The 20,000-nt window shown below is 44.8% G+C and overlaps 1 protein-coding gene across 6 annotated transcripts in view; it reads right to left on the reverse strand.

The window, feature by feature from the left end:
* Positions 1 to 20,000, reverse strand: part of LOC310797437 (NACHT, LRR and PYD domains-containing protein 3-like) — a 132,829-nt gene that overhangs the window by 9,729 nt on the left and 103,100 nt on the right. For all 6 annotated transcript variants that reach the window (XR_014553728.1, XM_083659815.1, XM_083659814.1 and 3 more), the window contains 5 exons: positions 19,147 to 19,181; positions 18,800 to 18,900; positions 18,657 to 18,712; positions 1,365 to 1,579; positions 966 to 1,231 (listed from right to left, as the gene is read on the reverse strand). Coding sequence is in view for 5 of the 6 variants with exons in the window: in XM_083659815.1 (XP_083515941.1) it covers positions 966 to 1,231; positions 1,365 to 1,579; positions 18,657 to 18,712; positions 18,800 to 18,900; positions 19,147 to 19,181 (673 nt within the window). In the remaining variant the exon portion in view is untranslated. The remainder of the gene's footprint in view (positions 1 to 965; positions 1,232 to 1,364; positions 1,580 to 18,656; positions 18,713 to 18,799; positions 18,901 to 19,146; positions 19,182 to 20,000) is intronic.

The raw sequence follows: 20,000 nt of genomic DNA on the forward strand, positions 1-20,000 counted from the left end.
ATCCTGTCTGCCTGGGCTGGGCTAGCAGCTGAATACTAACTCTGCTGCCTGCAAAGAACAGGAAGACTTCCCCCACGCTGACCCATTGAACACGCATCTATGACAAGACGCTGCCTGAATGTATTGAAGTGAATGGGGCAGGCATGGAAAGTCCCACTATAACCCATTATATCTGTGTTGATTCACCTTCTATCTATATTTTATTGATTGATATATATATATAAATATGGCAATGTGGGTTAGAGAGCTGCAAGCCCGAAGGTACCGTCGCGGGCCCCTCGGGCCTGGCCAATACGGGCCGGGGCCGGGCTTTTTTTCTTCTTTTTTTAATGAATAGGTCCGGGCCGGGCCGGGGTCGGGCCGTTTCAATAATTAAATTAAATAACGTTGTATTACTCGCTTAATTTTACACAGCAGAGCACAGTCAGACAAAGAGGAGGAGTGCACAGACACTCCCCCAGCCACACAGAGACCCTCACGTGACGTTAGTCTGCCATTCATACTCATGTCATGACATGTAGCTTTCCGCTCAGTCAGCGACAGACAGCGTGCTGTCTCTTAGTGTGTAAAAAACAACAAAACAAGCTGTGTGTGCCGTATCCGTCCGTGTACAGAGGACAGCTCCCAAACAGAGAGAGAGAGAGTCAAATAGAGAGACAGGCAGAGAGAGGCTGCAGGAGCAGGACGCCGCGCTGCAGCACACACACTGAGGAACAGAGAGAGAGGGAGAGATTATATGGTAATATTGGGATTCGGGCCTCGCAGCGGGCTCGGGCCAATTGGGCAGGCATAGGAATCGAGCACCCGTATAGCGTGAGAGATGCCTACTTGATTGAAAAATGCTTCCACCAGATTGCAAAATTTGAACAATGCAACATGAGTGAGGTATTCCTAATATACAATAATAATAAATACCAGCACAAAAACAATAGGGTTTCAGCCCCGAATGTGACAGGGAGCATTACCTCCTGAACAGGAATGTTGTCTGGCAGCAGAAACACATGGAGTTTTGGCTTTCTGTGTGGTGGTCGGAGGAGGAACAGCAGAACTTGGCCCTGGATAGTCTTGGTGAAAGTTAGAAATGCCAGAATGTCCCACACGAGGCCAAAGGCAGAGAGGTGGGGGACATTCACACCCACATGAGTTTCTGTGATCTCCAGTGGCTGGAGGAAGCTCATTCCCTCACCAGTGATGTGGACAACAGACAGGCTTTCACTTTCAGGAAGTGGTACTGTGAATATACACATCAACATTTAGTTTCACTTGTGTCAACTCCATTAAAATGGCATTACATTTAATTTAATTCTTTGTAAAAAATGTTCAGCAGTAATCAATATATAATCATGACTGAATAATGTGCCTACCAGGGGTGGTTTCACAGTGTGGGAGGTGGAGCTGACGGACAGAGTTCTGAGCACACGTGATGTTGAACAGCGGGCCTGCAGGTGTCTTGCCAGCTGATTGGAGGAGGCCCTCATCCCACTGGATGGTCCTGTACAGCACCTCCCCCTCCTCAGCCATAGTAAACACCAGACCAGTCAAAGTACACTGGAACACACCTGAACCAGGGCACCTGAACCTGTAGGACACACAATACAGCATGTATCTGTATATAGTCTGTAGCAGCACTCCACTAGCATCATCCAATGTAAGAAGACAGACCTTTTAGAAATGAAAAGTTGTGAGCAGTTTTCATTAGATGGCCTGTGAATAATAGGCTATAGTAGAGTACCACAGGAATTAGTCAGGAAGACCTGGATCTTAGCACTTGCGGCCCCTTCGTCTGAAAGTCAATAGACAAAAGTCCCTCTCTTTCTCATCGAGGCCTATGCGAACCAGCCACGGAAAAAAATCGAAATGGTGGTGAATGGCGAGAGACACTCATGTTTTCATCCCGCATGAATTGTGCCATGAGGAACACATGTAATGTTTGTCAATTTAAGTACCCCGCCAATAATGTTTTGCCTGTCGTTCCTAAGTTGGTCTAGCAGCTGAATATTGATATTCATACTTATTTTTTATATTCAGAATTATTTATTTGTTTATTTTGTATTGATTCTTATCCATTGGTAACTTCATCCCTCATACCTCATATCAACATTTCATGCTTACTCAGAATTTTAACCCCTGAAATGCCAGTTTACTGCACTTACTGTACAATAACATTTACAGTAGAAAACACAAAATGTGACCCCCCCCCCCCCCCCTTCCCATGAATGCCACCTGGATCTTCCCCCGTGGGATTATCATAGCCTTGGAATTGTCACATTTTTGGTGGAGGAATTATTTTCTTCCATCTTTCATCTTTTGAGAATTGCACATTTGCTCGCAGAGGACTCTTGCGGCCCTCTACGTACAGCAGCTGGATATTGATATTCATACTTGTCTTTTATATTCATAATTATTTATTTTTGTATTGATTCTTATCCATTGGTAACTTCATCCCTCATACCTCATATCAACATTTCATGCTTACCCAGAATTGTAACCCGTCAAATGCCAGTCTACTGTATTTAATGTACAGTGGAGTTACACTGTATAAGGAGGTGTGGCTCTTACCTGTCAGGTGTCATACCGACACCCAGCCGTACCTCCGTCGCTGGAAGCTTTATGACGTTGACGGTGGCTCTGACTACGTGAGACTAACTTCCACAGTATATCCCTTTCTAGGCATATTGATCTGACCTTCCGTTTCCCAGAAAAATGATACAAACAGCAAACACAATACAAACTACAAAGTTGATGTCTGATCAGAGAAATACAAATTTTTGGGGAAAGTACCTGGGAGTCGGAATTTGTTTTTTGTTTTTGTGCAAAATTAACATTGAAACCAATGAGAAAACTATGCAATGGAATTTGGAAGCCTTGTAACCAAATTTTCAACCAACTCCAAAGTTAGATTTTAAGGTCAAATTTCAAGGTATTTGGCCCAGGATGAGAGCAGAAAAAATGTAAATGCATGAATTTTGTCAAGATTTTCTGGTGGTCTCAAAAAGGAGGTTATAGTGAATCACCGGCTACTGTACCTAAAGAGGACCGATGTTAGTAAGTCTCACTATGGGTGCCAGGATGGTTTTGTTCTAGTGGTGGGAGGGTGAATTTCCAAAATAAAATAAAAAAATACCTGGCCTTAATTTCAGACAATTCGTGCCAAAATTGTCCAAACGGCCGCTACGCGAATGTAAGAAATATCCATCAGCTGGACCAGGGGGGTAGAAGGTTTAGATAACTTTGCAGGCCAAGAAAGTCACAGTTTGTGGTAAAACTGTTGCATTATAAGTTATAAATCGGAAAGACTACACACAACCAGTCGCGTAAGTGGCGTCTCTCCCACCAGGCCATGTGGACTTCATGGCACTATTCTAATAGGATTAAACTAGAACAACCGCACCGCAGATTTATGCCTCCGCCATTAGTTCATACTTGAGTCCAAATCGCCATTTGAGGCAAATTCGAAGAAATTCCATCAAGACAGAGATATCGTGTTAACAAGCTTGAAAATGGCATTCGAGAGGTAACAGTGACCTTGACCTTTGATAACCAAAATGGAATCAGTTCATCCTTGAGGCCAAGTTAATGTTTGAGGCAAATTTTATGAAATTCCGTCAAGGCATTTCTGAGATATGGGGCTCTATTCTCCCACTGGCCTTAGGCGCTAAACTGGCCTTAAACGAAAAAGAAAAAAAAACTTTACGCCTGCCTACCGCTGACTCGGGAAGATAGCGTCATGTTTTTACGCCCCGAAATGCGCTTTACGCTGAAGAGGCGTGGCACAGTGCCAGAATAGGCCAGAAACGTTTCGGCCATAAATACCAGCCTAAAGCGATCTTCCAACCGCCGTTAATTTGGCAGTTAATGCTTTTGAAAACCAGGCCTTATTCAGGGGGTCAGCTCGCCATTCCGAAGTGTCGGCATTCCGATCATTGACTTCTATGCTTTCGGAGAGGTGGCCCTTTTTATCTCCAAAAAATGTTTCGCCGAGAGGTTAGGTTCTGGGGGAGGTTAGGCTTAGGCGTGGGGGGTGGGAGAGGTTAGGTTTAGGGTTAGGGTCTGGGGGAGGGTTCTTTCGCAATGGCGAGACAGATCTCAATTTTGTCGGAATGCCGGTATTTCGGAGTGCCGACATTTCGGAATGCCGAGGTGTCCCCCTTATTCAGTATATATATCCCTCGCAAATACGTGTTATAGTCGAGTGACAACTGTAACACGGTTGTACTGTGATGTCCGCTCCAACAAGACTTAGCTTACTTGACACGTACTTTTTCAATAAAAACACATTTATGCCATGACTTTACATAATGTAGGCTATATTTATGTCGCATCATTTAGCCTGTGCTGTGATGTGCAGGAGCAGCAGGTAGTCTACAAGTTATAAAAACTATGACTGCCCTGAATGAGCAGAGTGGGGGGGTTTGTTCACTATTGTGAAAGTTATGTGTTTACAACAAATAAAGATCATGGAAGTGGATGGTATCATGAATGTCACCGATAGTTAACGTTCTATATTGTACAGGGAGACCATCAGCCCTGCTATTTGCCTGTAGGTTGAATGGTTTTATTCAGGCTATCCAAATTGGCATGAAGAGATGACAGCATGCAGCCGCAACCGGGGTTAGTGGACTGGAGTATCTCGGGACCTTGTATGGGAAGAATGTGATTGGTTTACTGGAGACCACCAATCCAACACTTGTGAATAATTATACGCTTAAAAAGGCGTCGTTAAATGGTTAGCGCCGCGGATTCTGCTGTTTAGCGCAAAGGAAAAATTAGGGATTGCGCCTGACCAGTAATAGCGACGGGCAAAGCCATAAATGCAAATTTAAGGTCAGGGGAGAGATAGAGCCCATGGAGTTAACAAGCTTGAAAATGGCGTTGGAGAGGTCACAGGGACCTTGACCTTTGACCACCAAAATGTAATCTGTTCATCCTTGCACCCAAGTCGACGTTTGAGGCAAATTTGATGAAACTCCGTCAAGGCATTCCTGAGATATTGCGTTAAAAAGCTTGAAAATGGTGTTTGAGAGGTCACAGTGACCTTGAAGTTTGACCACCAAAATATATCGAGATATCGGGCCCTATCTTCCCAAAAGCGGTAATTTGGCGTTTGCGCTCGCTTAACGCAGTGGGCAATGCAAATTGGGGGCGGGCACAAGCGCATGCCTGTTATAATTGTACTGGGCATAGGCATGCCACATGCCAAAGCAGGCTAAAATGTGAGGATAGATGGCATTATCCTATCGTCAGCAGCGCACAATTACTTTGCGCTAAGAGCTTTGAAAAGGACCTCTTACGCGCTAAATACCTCGCTGCGCTGAAGCGCACTATAATCTCCGGCTGCGCAGTGCAGTGCAAAGTAAAATCCCTTTTGGATATGTCATTACGGACAGCCTTGGCATGCCAGGACATCAAATTCTGCTGCTAAAATTGGGTATTAGCAGATAATTCAGTGAGGCAATCAACTATAACTCACTGAGAAACTGTTATCACATCGCAAAGAGGGAAATTAATTGAGAAAACTTGTTGGACAATGGACATAGGCTATTTATCTTCATAACCCGGAGGGTCGTTGGCACCACAGACGATCTGTCAATAAGCTCTCTCCATCTCTCTCTGTCCTCGCACGAGTGAGTACACTCTATAGAGACACTGCATGAAATAGGTCCCGACCATCACGGGGGAAAATCTCCGTTCATTTCCACACACCAGCATCATTTTCCTTGAATTAAACATAGCTAAAAGCTGTTGTGTGGTAGGCTGTGCAGACAACAAATGTAAAAAATCGCCAGTTAAAGTTTTTTTGTACTCCTGAGCAAAACAAGGAAGCCATTGAGAATTGGTGAGAAGAAAAATGTTAATCTAGCTGTCAAGGAAGTAAGTTGGAGTGTTCATCTTCCGTATATACGATCTTTTTGTGCAACAAGCAACCATGCACGTGACAGAGGAGAACGCCAGGATTGGAGGGGGGATTTCTGTTTTCCCCCGTCTTGGACGTGGTTTCTGAATAATGACGCGTTACGCAGTGTCTCGATTACGGATGGAGAGAATTACAACATATTGCATGCCTCGCGCAAACAGCCAGAGACGTGTTGCGAGACGGGAATCTGATTAGTTTTGATTGACGTAATGCCCAGCATTGCCTGGCCACACCTGTGAATAATTCTGGTAGTTGAGACCGCCCAAATTCCCGTTTGCGCAGGCATTTTGGGGCGCAGATGATTTTGGCAACGCTCTAATTTGCGCCTGCGACACGTGCCGTGAACGTTTCCGCATCCCCGCCGAGAATTGCATCCACAACATATTTCGGGGCTGTTTTAACTTAGAAATCAGGGAGGTCACGTCTACCAGACAATTATATCACTTTTAAACAGTTACATTTCTGTATAAATCATTACAATATGCTCCCGTGAGGTGGGGATGCTGCCAGCGCTGGGGTGTAAAACTTGGCATAACACCTGGACAGCGGACTGCAATCTTCCCTGCTTCAAGGCACGCGCAAACAGGTGCGCAAGCGCTAATAGGGGATATCGCCTGTACGAAGATAGGGCCCATCGCATTAACAAGCTTGAAAATGGTGTTCGAGAGGTCACAGTGACCTTGGCCTTTGACCTTTGACCACCAAAATCTAATCAGTTCATGCTTGAGTCCAAGATGATGTTTGAGGCAAATTTAATTAAATTCCGTCAAGGCATTCCTGAGATATCGCGTTAACAAAGCTTGGAAATGGCGTTCGAGAGGTCACAGTGACCTTGACCTTTGACTTTTGACCACCAAAATCTAATCAGATCATCATTGAGTCTCAGTCGATGTTTGAGGCAAATTGTATTAAATTCCGTCAAGGCGTTCCTCAGATGTCGCATTAACGAACATCGGACGGACGGACAACCTGGATCCATAATGCCTCCGGCCTGGCTATCACCGGCGGAGGCATAAAAATATAGATAGATAGATAGATAGATAGACAGACAGACAGACAGGCAGAAACAGACAGACAGACATACAGACAGGCAGAGACAGACAGATAGACACAGACAGGCAGATAGACAGACAGACAGACAGAGACAGACAGACAGGCAGAGAGAGAGAGAGGCAGGGCTTAAAATTTGGCGCATCTTTTTGGAAATTCCCGCATATTTTCAATTTATAAAGGGGGAGTAATACCGCAATGGTTTACGCCAGGGGTTTCAAACTCACGGCCCGCCACACCATTTGATATCAAGTTATAGTGAAATCAGGCCCGCACCTCCGCTCGTTGTAAAACACAGGGCGCGCTCCCGAGGCGTGTGGACACACTTCACACCAGGGTTGCCAGATAAATTTCCATATATGTGCAGTTCATTGGGCGGTTTTGTGTGCATTTTGGCGGGTTTTGAACTCTTTGTGCTGGAAACCGTCAGCAGTATCTGGCAACACAGCTTCACATTCCAGGCCAGCAGCCTGGTGATTTGGTTCACCCGAGTGAAAAACCAAGTGGAAAGAAAAACATTTGCACGCTAAAATGTTGTCTTTTGTTGAGAAGTGAACATGTTGCTGTCAAAAGGCAAAAGAAAGGTTGATGACGAGCACAGACAGTTTCAGGAGAAGTGGGAGAGTGATTATTTTGTTGTCGAGTTCAAAGGGAATGCCGCCTGCCTCATTTGCAACGAGAAAATGGCCGTACTAAAATAATATAACCTGAAGCGAATAAGAATAAGAATAAGCAGGGATGCAAACGAGTCACCTTTAGGTAACAGTGAGTCACCTTTTTCATCCCAAAATAGGGCACTTAAGTGAATGATGTTGTGTCTGCCCTGGTGTCACCTTTTTAACTATCCATGACTTTACATCTCTGAATAAGAGTCTAATAATTACTATGTCTTTTGTCATTGTGTTTTATCTGGAGACTAAGCAGCAGCCATAGGCTACGTTCACACAGGGCACCCAAGCCTTGCCTATGCCTTGCCTTTACCCACGCTTTTAAATAGGCATCCTTTCTAGTCAATGAGGGTGTGTACACAGGGCGCCTCAGTGTGAACCTTGCGTGTACCCACGCCTTGCCTGACCTGCACCGATTTTATCGTTTAGGCATGAGTTCTATTTTCAAGCCGACTAGGCGCGTGAAGGCACACTTTTCTGTCAAGCCATGAAGGAAAAACGCGACAATATCCGTGAGAAATGACAAAGTCAACTGAATTTCAAAATAAAATGGTGTTACTACAACAATGTTGAGCAGAGAGAGAGAGAGAGAGTGATTGACGGGTGGCTATCACGTGGGGCTTTCTCCCCATCGGTAAACAAATCTTCAGGAGAGAGAATAGCGACCGAAGAAGCAAGATGGACAATGAAAAGTGAATCCACTTAGTACAACAGCATCCAGTTCTCTATGACAGCAGTCACCCATACATATCCAGCATCAATAGCACATTAAATATATCCGATTTATTTTACCTACCCATGATAATTCGGGACCACACGTGACCAAAAAAAACACTCTGGAGAGAGGAGAGGCGCTTGTGACTCGGCTCAGGTTCAGCGTGGAATAGGCGTGCAGTGTGATCAGAAAAGCAAGGTCTGTAGGCGTGGGTTGAGGCAAGGCAAGGCGTAGGTGCCCTGTGTGAACGTAGCGATAGGCTTCCGGTTGTATTAAAGCCTTTATTTTTTGTATTGAGTGATACACTTTACTAAAACACTCATATTATAATACCCCAGGTGTGCATAAACTACAGTTTAAGTAAAAACAAAAATGTGAAATTATTATTCGGTATCATATCTGTTATCGGATAGGAGAAGCAGATATTTACCGGTTATCGTATCGGCTGAAGAAAAAAAAACCCAAAGTCTATAAATCCCCCCTATCTGAAGAACATAAGGGGGAATTCCCCCCCAGTTTGCAAAGTGAATTTTAAGCCCTGAGGGGGGATGGGGGGGGGGGGGGGGGGGGGAAGAGATATTCTGCCATTACAGCAATGACATTAACACAACATAACTTATACCAAAAACACACAAGAGGTAGGTTTGGTGAGAACTTTGAAACAACAACATTATATTGACACATTTACTACAGCGCTCTTGCATTTTTCCATAACTGTCCACTGTAGAGCCTATTGCATGATACTATTACTATGACTGTTCACTGTAATACAAAATGTGCAATGTGAGTTTCATAGTGTCTTTATACTGTATATCGTCTCTTGCCGTTCACCACCATTCATAATGTTTTTGCAGCCGGTTCGTAGCTGAAGCAGGATGGGATTTTTGTATGGGGATTTTGGTTAGGCTCGGGCACTGCGCGACCTCACGTGCCCTGCAGTTCACCTGCTGCACTTCCTTGCCCGCCTGCTCTATTGGCACAATTGCCCAACTTCACATCACTGATGACATCACAATTGCTCGAGTGACCATCACTGATCACATCTTGGAGTGCTCGAGTGACGTCACTCAGTGCACAATTGCTCAACTTCAGCCTCGCCCGCAGCTGGTGTAATTATAAAATGTTTAAAATGCTTTGTTGATTCTTCAATAATGAGTTGCTTGTTTTAAAATGAATATAAGGAGGATTTTATTCCATTTTATTCCCCTTCCACTGTGCGCACAGAGGGTCTTACTCCCGAGTGAACCAGTCAGTCATGAGTGAACCACGAGCAAAGGCATCTCTCCTCATGATATAGTCAAACATCAGCCCCCCACCTTAAGCCATCAGTAAGTTTCCACTGCTCACAGAAGTTCCATTTAGCCCAGGACATTTCCATTAGCTACACAAGCTCAACCTTGATCTTTCATAAGAGACAATACAACCTTGGTCTGGTCACAAGACAAAATGTGATCTATCCCTTAAAATGAGACAGCCATAGATCATTAATTGTACAGACAATAAGCAATCAATCAATCATTTTGCTCTCAGACTCGGCTGCTGCGTGGCCTCGCCTGCTCTATTGGCGTGTGCCGGGCACCATTGCACAACTTCGTGTCACTGATTACATCACTCACTGATGACATACAATTGCTCTTATGACATCACTGATGATGCCACAATGCCTATGACATCTTCAGTGATGTCACAATGCCTATGACATCATCCAGTGGGACAAAGTTTAAACAAACAGAGCCCACTTTCTCCCTTTTATATGATAGGCATCTCGCAACCTACACACGCTCAATTCCTAGGCTCGCCCGCTGCACGGGCTCACCCGCCCTGCAGCTCGCATACGCAGCTCGGCTGTTGCGTGGCCTCCCCTGCCCTAAGGCGGATGCGCAATGTCTCCCTCTTTCTCTTCATCAGTCTCTCCCCCTCTCCTCTCCCTCTCTCAGTCTCTCTCCCCCTCTCGCTCTCGTGTGTGTGTGTGTATGTGTGTCACTGATGACATCATCAGTGATGTCACAATGATGTCACAATGCCTATGTATGAAATCTGATGGCATCATCACTGATGACATCATTGATGACATCTTCAGTGACATCATATAGCCTTGTGTGTGTGTGTGTGTGTGTGTGTGTGTGATGATGATGATGATGATGATGATGCTTGAAATAAGCTTGCTGCAAAAGTGTATGAAACAGCAAACTTTGTGTTCAGGGACACTGTGATACTCAAACAACTCATTTTTCACATTTAACTCATTGAGTGCCATGGACCTCTTTCGACGTCCAATTAAATAGTGACGTAGAGTGCCACGGACGTCTTTCGACGTCCAATGCGTTTTTTGACGGTGGGACGTCGATCAAAGCCTTCCGCAGCTCCTGTACAACTATTGTAGCTATTGGAGGTCTATAACCTATTTTACAGAACCCTTAGGTGGCGACAGTGCTCTCCAGGTTAACAGAAAGGCAGAGAAAAACAGAGAATAAGTCGTTGGGGAAACGGAAATCGCATCGCATCCGTATGCATCGATATGCATGAAGCGTTTTAACGTTAGATGTGCCTGCAGCAGGCAGCAGCCAATCTGCTCCCACAATTGAGCTCCTCCACTGCTGCGACAGCCCATTCGCATGATCAGCCGTTATTATTCTCAACTGGAAGCATACAGTAGTAGCCGGTGACAAACACACGCGGAAAAAGCTGGATGTCGCGCACCCTTCACAGTGCAGTCAGAGCAAACTCAGCAGAGAGCCACCTCCCATACAGGAGGAGTGTGCAGTTGAGGCGAGGCGGGGCGGGGTGGGGGGGGGGGGGGGGGGGGGGGGGCACGCAGAGCAGCACACAACACTGACCCAGACAGACCCAGGCAGCAGGACAGGGTTGGCAAACGCAAGCCAGAATATCCGATGCCCACCAGCAGCAAATCAAGATCAGCAAGAAGCTGCAACCAGCAGCGCACGCAGGGGCCAGCGCTGCTGGTTGCAGCTAAAAATATTATTCTGCCAAACAAAATTCCCTGGCCTTCACTGTTTTATTGAAGGAAATTATTTTTGAGGTGTGACTACATCAGAAAATTAGCTTCAGAGTCAGTGATGTGTTTGAAATGTTTAATTTCACAAAAGAGCCATTATCTCAGCTTCTAAAAAAAAACTGCTCTTTTTTGTTAAATCAAGCTATCTTCTCCGGCTGATAACTAAAGAACGGAAAATGATATCAATAAACCTGTTTTTGCTGATGATAGAAAAGAGTCTCGTCGTTCTTTTTGCGTGTTCATTGTTTACATAGTAATATCACACAATATTCTGTGGACCTCGAGAAATCACTGAAAAAAGCTCTGAAACTCTGGCACTGGGAGCGTCCGTTCTCCAAAAGTGGCTGGCACTCAATGAGTTAACTGGAGGGATTTTAAAATACTCAAATAATAAATAATTCTTAGTTTCAAGTAAAATAAGGGCTGCATTTAAAACACATAGCAGAAAGCTTTTGAAAATGTGCATCTTAAAATAAAGTGCTAAAGAAAAATGAAATAAAAGTAGCAGCTTGAGTTTCCCTTTTTCTGGTTTTTGCAGTCTTATCTCAACCAAAACAATCTCAACATATTTATTTGAACAATTGAACAGCTTACTCCTCTTCTGTTCTGAGAATAAATGACTAGCTGACTAAGAAGTCATACTTTTGCAGCCTGGGGACAGTAGTTGTACTGGGAGGGAGGGAGACCAGCCAGCCACAGACATAAGCCGTTTTCACACACAGATCGCGCAAAATTGCAGTTCAAAAGGCCCGCAAAACTGGCAGCCTCGCCACAGAAATTGCTTTCACACACAGCCAAACAGCACCGCCACATTCCCGTCCTGGGGTGTGCTTTCAAGTGACATCCACCCGTCCCGGATTGAAAGGCGAGCGGAGGCATTTCCACCCAGCTCCTCGCCCAAATGAATATTTTCATAGGTTAGTGTAGCCTAGGCTACTGTATGATGAACGAATTCATTCAACAACCAAACTTTGCGGATGTACGCCAGCCAACGAGGTGCAGCTGCGGTTGTTAACACATTGACTGCCAGACGTTTTTTTTTTGCTGTAGGTAGCTTCTGCCAAGCCGTTTTTTGAGGATTCTGGCTCATTTTACAAGAGCCGAGGATTCTTTTCTGCTTGGAGTTTGTGAACACAAAGTTCACAAAAGTACTAATAGAATGTGTGCTTTCTCTGTCTAAAAGAGTTAGTTTGTAGAGTTAGTAGTTATGTAGATATTAGCCGTTGAGTACAGCATGGTTTCAGCTGTCTGAGAGTGAAAGCTGAGATAATCGCAGTTTTGTGAAATTCAATCAAACAGGCAGAACAGTCACTTTAACCATTTATTTTTGGCATCAGTGAGAGATCAGACATCTGAACAATATAGTTCTGAACACCCTCTCCTTTAAACTCCTCCCTCCGTGGGCGTGTCTGGTGGCGTTTGTCACAAGCCAGTTTCTCCTGCCTGTCTGAGCAGTGAGCAGCCTCCCTCTCTGGCGGCCCCTCGTCGGCGAGTGTGGCGAGTGTGGACTGTGGATGGGACTCAATCGTTTATTGGATTTTCGGTTGAGAGCTTTGATGAAGCTTTGTGCGATTCTAGGCTTTATGCTGCCCACCCAGTCTATTTTTGGAACCCCACACCGTTGTGCGCCGGTGTGCAGCAGCGTGAAAGCGTTTTCGCCTACAGTATGAGAATGAGGCTCGTTCGTTTCTGGGTTTTCGGAATGCGTGCGATTCTGGCCTTTCTGCGGGCGTTTCAAAGTGTGTTTCACCCATAATCTATTATGCAAATTTGCAATCCCCCGTGTGCTGCTGCTGGCGCGGCCGCTCTCGGGCGAGTCTGGTGACTGATGACTGTAAAATCGCCAAGCCATTTCCTTGAGAATGGAGGAAGCGGCTGCTTTTGGTTGACTTTCTACTGTGGAGAGACATGTCGCCACTCAGTGGGTCGGTAAAATAAATTATACACATTCAATACCTCCAATTCTGGTATAGGAGACGTAAAAGGGGTTGATCGATGTTCCACCGTCAAAAAAAAAAAAATCGATTTTTTTTTTGACGTGTTAACACGTCGTTGGCAGTCAACAGCTGGATTCTGAAAACGTGTTAACACGTCATTGGCAGTGAACGTGTTAACACATTGAGTGCCAGCGACGCCATATGGCGTCATTAGAAATTTACCGTAGGCTGCCAGCGACGCCAAATGGCGTCAGTAACTCCAAATTGTTTTTTTGACGGGGGGGTGTCGATCTAAGCTTCTTACGTCGCCTCTAACAATATTGTAGCTATTGGAGGTCGATAACCTATTTTACAAACCCATTAGGTGGCGACAGCACTCTCCTGATCAGAGAAAAAGGAGCCAAACACACAGAAGAAGTCGCTGGGGAAAAGGAGGAAATCGCATCGCATCCGTCCGTATGCATCGACGTGCATGAAGCACAACGAGCACAACGCCAGCTGTGCCCGCAGCAGCAGCATCCGCTGTCACAACTGAGCACCTCCGTGTACGCTGCCACAGCACATCCGCATAATCTGTCTTATTATTCTCAACTGGAAGCATAGGAGCCCGTGACAAACACGCGGAAACCTGTAAAAATGCTGGATGTCGCGGACCCTTCACTGTGCAGAGCAAACTCAGTAGAGAGCCACCAGATACACCCAGGAGGAGGCGTGTGCAGTTGGGGGGGGGGGGGGGGGGGGGGGGGGGGGGGGGGCACGCAGAGCACCATACAACACTTCACCCAGACAGACCCAGACAGCAGGACAGGATTACAGGAGGAAGGGTCGGTTACATGGCATTTGACACAGGAGGAAGCTGTAACCAGCAGCGCACGCAGGGGCCAGTGCTGCTGGTTACAGCTCAAAAATATTATTCTGCCAAACAAAATTCCCTGGCCTTCACTGTTTTATTGAAGGAAATTATTTTTGAGGTGTGACTACATCAGAAAATTAGCTTCAGAGTCAGTGATGTGCTTGAAATGTTTAATTTCACAAAAGGCTCATTATCTCAGCTCGTAGAAAAAAAGGTCTGTTTTTCGTTCAATCAAGCTATCTTCTCCGGCTCATAACTAAAGAACGGAAAATGGGATCAATAAACTTTTTTTTGCAGGTGATAGAAGAGAGTCTCATCGTTATTTGTGCGTGTTCAGTGTTTACATAATAATTATTAAAGAAATTATATGACTGTTTTAAAATGCATTGCAGCCTATGTGGCACAGCAAGCAACCTTTTGCCCAAGGGCCGTGGCACTCAAAGTGTTAAGGATCAAGCTGATAAAACACGAAAGTGTTGTCCACATGCAGCATGGTAACAAGGCTTTCAATATTCATCTGATCGACTTTATGCATCACAGATGCACCATCATGTAGCCTATTAGGTAGGCTACAAGGCTAATTTTTATCTTTTGGTTCCAGTTTTTTGTAAAGCAAATGATTCCCATCAAGTAGCCTAATTAGGGGCCATTCTGAAAGACGACGCCCGCATATCAAACAGCTGCAGTCTGCATAACGTTCGTCGGGGGAATAGTATAGGCTATAAATGCACATGACTACTATAACGTAAGGGAATGCACAACTGGCTAGCTAGACAGATTGCAGTTCTGGAGCTGGTTTCCAGAGGGAATATCCTCAGATCAACTCGCCACAGACAGCTATAGTCCTCTGAAGCGTATTATTATATCCGTTAATTTTACCTAGGCTACTAATGTCAACATCGTTTGAGCATAAAGCCTAACCTACTTACAGGCACGGAGCATTCCTCCTGGCGCATGATTGTATAGGCTACCTTTTTTACTTTCACTGTCTTTCTTGCTGCATGAGGTGATTTCCCCTGTAATTTTTTTATGAATGAGCTGAGCATTCGCACTGTTCCGGCTTGCTGCTCCTACGCTTTCAAGTGGAGGCGGGTTACCTGCTAACCCGGCGCTGTGACTAGGTCGGCTTGGGGGACAAAAGGCGTACAACAATTACCCACCAACGCGCGTTCAAAACTTTCACATCAGAGGCGCGGATCCTATTTTCCGTGCATTTTGCGGCTTTCAAGGCCGGTGTGAAAGCACCTATAGACACAGAGACAGACAGACAGACAGACAGACAGACAGACAGACAGACACACACACACACACACACACACACACACACACACACACACACACACACACACCTCTCATTCTTTCTCTTGAGTGAGAGAAGTGAGCTCTTGCTTGTCCTGCCAGGATTTTAAATCTGGGCTGGAATGGTGTCAGGGCCATTCTCATACACATGTGGAGGTGCTCATTGGTGAGCCTGGAACCATATCTGGTTTTGATGATGTTCATAGTGGAGAAAGCTGTCTCACAACTGTATGTGGAGCCAAACATGGTTAAGATGTACAGTGCTACTTTCCTCAGGCCTGGGAAAGCTGTCTCTGAGACCAGTTTGAGCCAGAAAGTGGAATGGTCAGTTCCTCCAAAATGCTCTTTCAAGGCCACGTCTGCCTGGAGATCGATCAGTTGCATCTGGAGAGGCCCAGCATTTGCCCACTTGAAGTGCTGTGTGACTTCCTTTGAGAACCCCCTGACATCTTTGATGAGGAATGGGTTCTGAATGGGTGAGCTGCTGTCCAAGGCTGAAGCTGTCGAAACGCTTGCTGAAGTTTACAATCAGCTTGTCAACAAAGTCAACAAAATGAGAAACATCTCTCTCTCCGTGGACCTGTTTCTGCACTGTTGTGAAGTGTGCACAGTCTCCCTGCAGGTCTTCCTTGAACACCTCAAGTTTCCTCTGAAAGGAGTTGACCTCTGTCATCAGGTCACAAATTGAATTGTCCTTTCCCTGTAGCTTTAAATTCAGTTCATTCAACCAAAAAAGCTACAATATCCATCTTCTTATCATCTACCAAAAAGAGAAAAAATTATGTGGCCTTCTGGCTCTTCAGCTGTGCCAAAAAAGCTGTGATTTCCTGTCGGATGGACCAAAAGCGCTCCAACACCTTGCCTTTGCTGAGCCATCTTACATTATTGTGGAGCAGAAGATCATCAGCATCTGCTTCAACTTCTCTGAGGAATTCCCTGAGCAGGCGATGCTGGTGAGAAAAGGATGCCCTAAGAAAGTTAATCATTCTCATCATTGTGTTCATCACCTCAGCATACTCATCTGACAGGCTGGAGCACAGGACTGATTGATGAATGATGCAATGGTAAGAGATGAGCTCAGGATTGTCCTCTTTCATTCTTGCCACAGCTCCTTTCTCTCTCCCTACCATGGCAGGGTAATGGAAATCACTTGTTTTGGCTCTATTCCCCTCTTGGTTAACATCTCCTTTATGGCCAGGTAGATGTCCTCTCCTCTTGTACTGGTCTGAAGGGATGTCACACCTAACAGGTCTTCACAGAACTCTTTTTTCTCCTTGTTGAAGAACCTTACATAAATTAACAGCTGGGCATTGTCAGACACATCAGTAGACTCATCTACAGCTAAGCTTATGCATGGTGTCTTATGAACTGCTTCATCCAGCTGTGCTAGCACATCCTGGCTTAATATTTCTGTTTTCTTTGTAGCTAAAGATGCAGACATGGGTATTTATTTTTCCACAAAGCTCTTCTTTTCACATTGCCGCTTTTAATAAGTGCCACGTCTCCCAGCAGATCAGACAGACAGGCTTTGAACTGCCCATGGGGAGGATAAACATGTACAAATCTGTCCATTCTTCATTAAAAACTCGGTTCTCTGTGTCCACTTTTCTCTTTTTAGAGCACGCCATACTTCTTCTCACCTATTTCTCCACCGTGTGTGTGTATCGCTGCTCACTGATACAGCTGTGACAAGCAGAGTGGACCCGCACAGAGGAATCTTGGAATGGGTGGAATGTACATTTCATTGGCCGAGTAGCGTCACATGGGACTCCAAACCAGTACCGTATATGCTAGAATAGCCAGAAAAGCTGCGGCATTTAAAAATACAAAACACTGCAACATTGAAGAAAAATCTCAATATAATAACAGCTTATAGGTCTGGGTCCGAATAGGATAGCGTCTCGGTCCGGATTCGGACCGCGGCCCGCCTATTAGTGACCCCTGTTCTAGCCCATAAATGTTAATATGCCAATAATGCCAATAAGTACGTAAAATACAAAATAAAACGAACGGTAATGTCTTAATTTAATGTAGAGTACAAATGACATGTAACTGGCTTGTTAAACTCCCATTCCAGGAATAGCTCTATTTACAGTACCACGGCTCGACGCACACTTCAAGGCGGGCAGCCAGCACACCTAGGCTTGGAAACGGCTGTCCGCCCGGAGGCAGCTGCCACCTGGTCCTCTGCCCTGGGAGCTCACACTGTGCAGCCAGCGAGTACACACTCCACGGGGCTGTATTTATTATATTATATTGTGTTTGTACATGGGCTCTTATTGAAACGTGACCGGTAGGTTTCAGATTTGTCCTGTAAAATACATTATTTGCGGTGTCCAGTGCGGAGTGCTCTCCTGAGGCACAGATCATCGCATTATTATGGATCCCACTCTTATTTGGGTCAGAACATGCTCTACGCAGCATTCAAGCGTCAGGAATGGCCAACGCCAACTCCAGTTCCTAATCGCAGAGACGCTTACTTTCCAACGGTCAAATCAAACTCCTCCACATGCTATGTCACCACCTCTCTACCCTGTTTCAGTTGGAATACGTCATGATAAAGAATCACAGACCCCCAGAATCTCATTTCAGCTCGACTTTAATTGAAATCCCCATACAAAATTCCCATTGTCTATGGCGAGCTGGTCTACAAAATGTACGTCATCCCTGTGGTACTGTGGTATTCATCTGTTATGCAGTGATTTTTAGCTGTACAGAGTCTGCCGGCCATCACCCACTTCACTTCCTAAACAGGGAAAGTAATTGCTGGTATTTTTATGCCTCCGCCAGCGATAGCCAGGCCGGAGGCATTAAGGATTCGGGTTGTCCGTCCGTACGTCCGTCCATCCGTCCGATGTTCGTTAACGCGATATCTGAGGAACGCCTTGATGGAAGTCGACTTGGACTCAAGGATGAACTGATTAGATTTCGGTGGTCAAACGCCAAAGTTCAAGGTCACTGTGACCTCACGAACACCATTCCCAAGATCGTTAACACGATATCTCAGGAACGGCTTGATGGAATTTCTTCCACTTTGGCTCAAACGTCCACTTGGACTCAAGGATGAACTAATTCGATTTTGCTGGTCAAAGGACAAAGGTCACTGTGACCTCATGAAGGCCATTTTCAAGCTTGTTAATGTGATATCTCAAGAACGCCTTGACAGAATTTCTTCCAAAAATAGAATGATTTTATTATAATTACCTGTATAAAGTGTTCGGCGATTCGGTTAACAGTTCTGGTATGAAGTTAGTTTGGGCCTAGAAAACAGACAGGTAAAAATATTAGTTGGTTGTTTTAGATACAAACTTGTAGTAGTGTGCTATAAAGCTAGCAAAAATACTCACAATATCCCTGGTTAATTCAAGTACATTGGTCAGGGTTAGAGAGGATCCGCCAAGGAGGTTTCTGTGTGCTGTGTTTGGGTCCAGTGTGAGTTCACAGGCATCTGATGGAGAGAACAAGACACAATATAGCAGCAGCTTCTCATCTAATACACCTGTTCTGTTTGTTGATTTATTGACAGTCCATTTCTTAGCAGCTTGGCATGCATGATATCAGCCATCATCCTGATTCACAGTAGGATCTGAAATCATGGATTTCACATACTGTGCTGTAGATGGACTTTGCATCTCAATAGTAGAATGTGTGTTGCTTTGTTTTCATGAATCAAACTAAATACACTTCCTCACACCTGGGTTCGACGACGGATCTGCATGTTCTCGCACACTGGAGGAATAAAAAAGAGAATAATTCAAATCAGCAGATTATCTTTGATGATGGAACCATGGACATTTAATAACATTCCGTATGAAGGATTCCCACAATCCCACTCATATCCAACATTCAACATCAAACAGATTCCTCAGCTTCTCAGTCTGGCTGCTAGTTTTCTGCTGCATTCAGGTCATATTGAAAGAAGCAGAATAGCAGGATTTTGTTTATTTTTTTTACCTTTTACCCTTATTTATACAGGGGGAGTGTCACTGTGGTCTCTACCCTGTGGAGCTCGACAGTCACGTGACTTTTCGTGACGTTTTGCGCCCCGGAAGTAAGTTCCCCATTCATTTTCTCCATAGACATCTTGAAAAAATCCTTGGTAACACTTTATAATAACGTTCAGTCATAAGTCATTTATAAGCCTTTAGGTTATGATGAACTAACCATTTACAAAACATGAATACACATTTGTAGATGATTAATAAATGTTATGTTAACATACAAATGTGTTGTAAGTCATCTATACACTTTTAGATAGATATAAATAAAACATTCCTGTGTAGAAAACCTGATTGAAAACATGTTTCATAATCCACTCAGAGCTGTAGAGGTTTTAAATAAAAAGCAAGGGATGCCAGCACTCAATGAATGTCCTTTCAAGGTTTTTAATCCGTCATCAAGACCTGCACAACGGACGTTTCAGCCCACAGGCCTTCTTCAGCATTGTGACATACAAGGCGGAAATGACAATTATATATACAGATAGCATCCGGAAACACGTTCACTGCCAATGGCGAGTTGACTCGTCAAAAAAAATCCAACGGTTGA

This window comes from Poromitra crassiceps (genome assembly GCF_964638095.1).
Source record: "Poromitra crassiceps genome assembly, chromosome: 2".
Classification (NCBI taxonomy): domain Eukaryota; kingdom Metazoa; phylum Chordata; class Actinopteri; order Beryciformes; family Melamphaidae; genus Poromitra; species Poromitra crassiceps.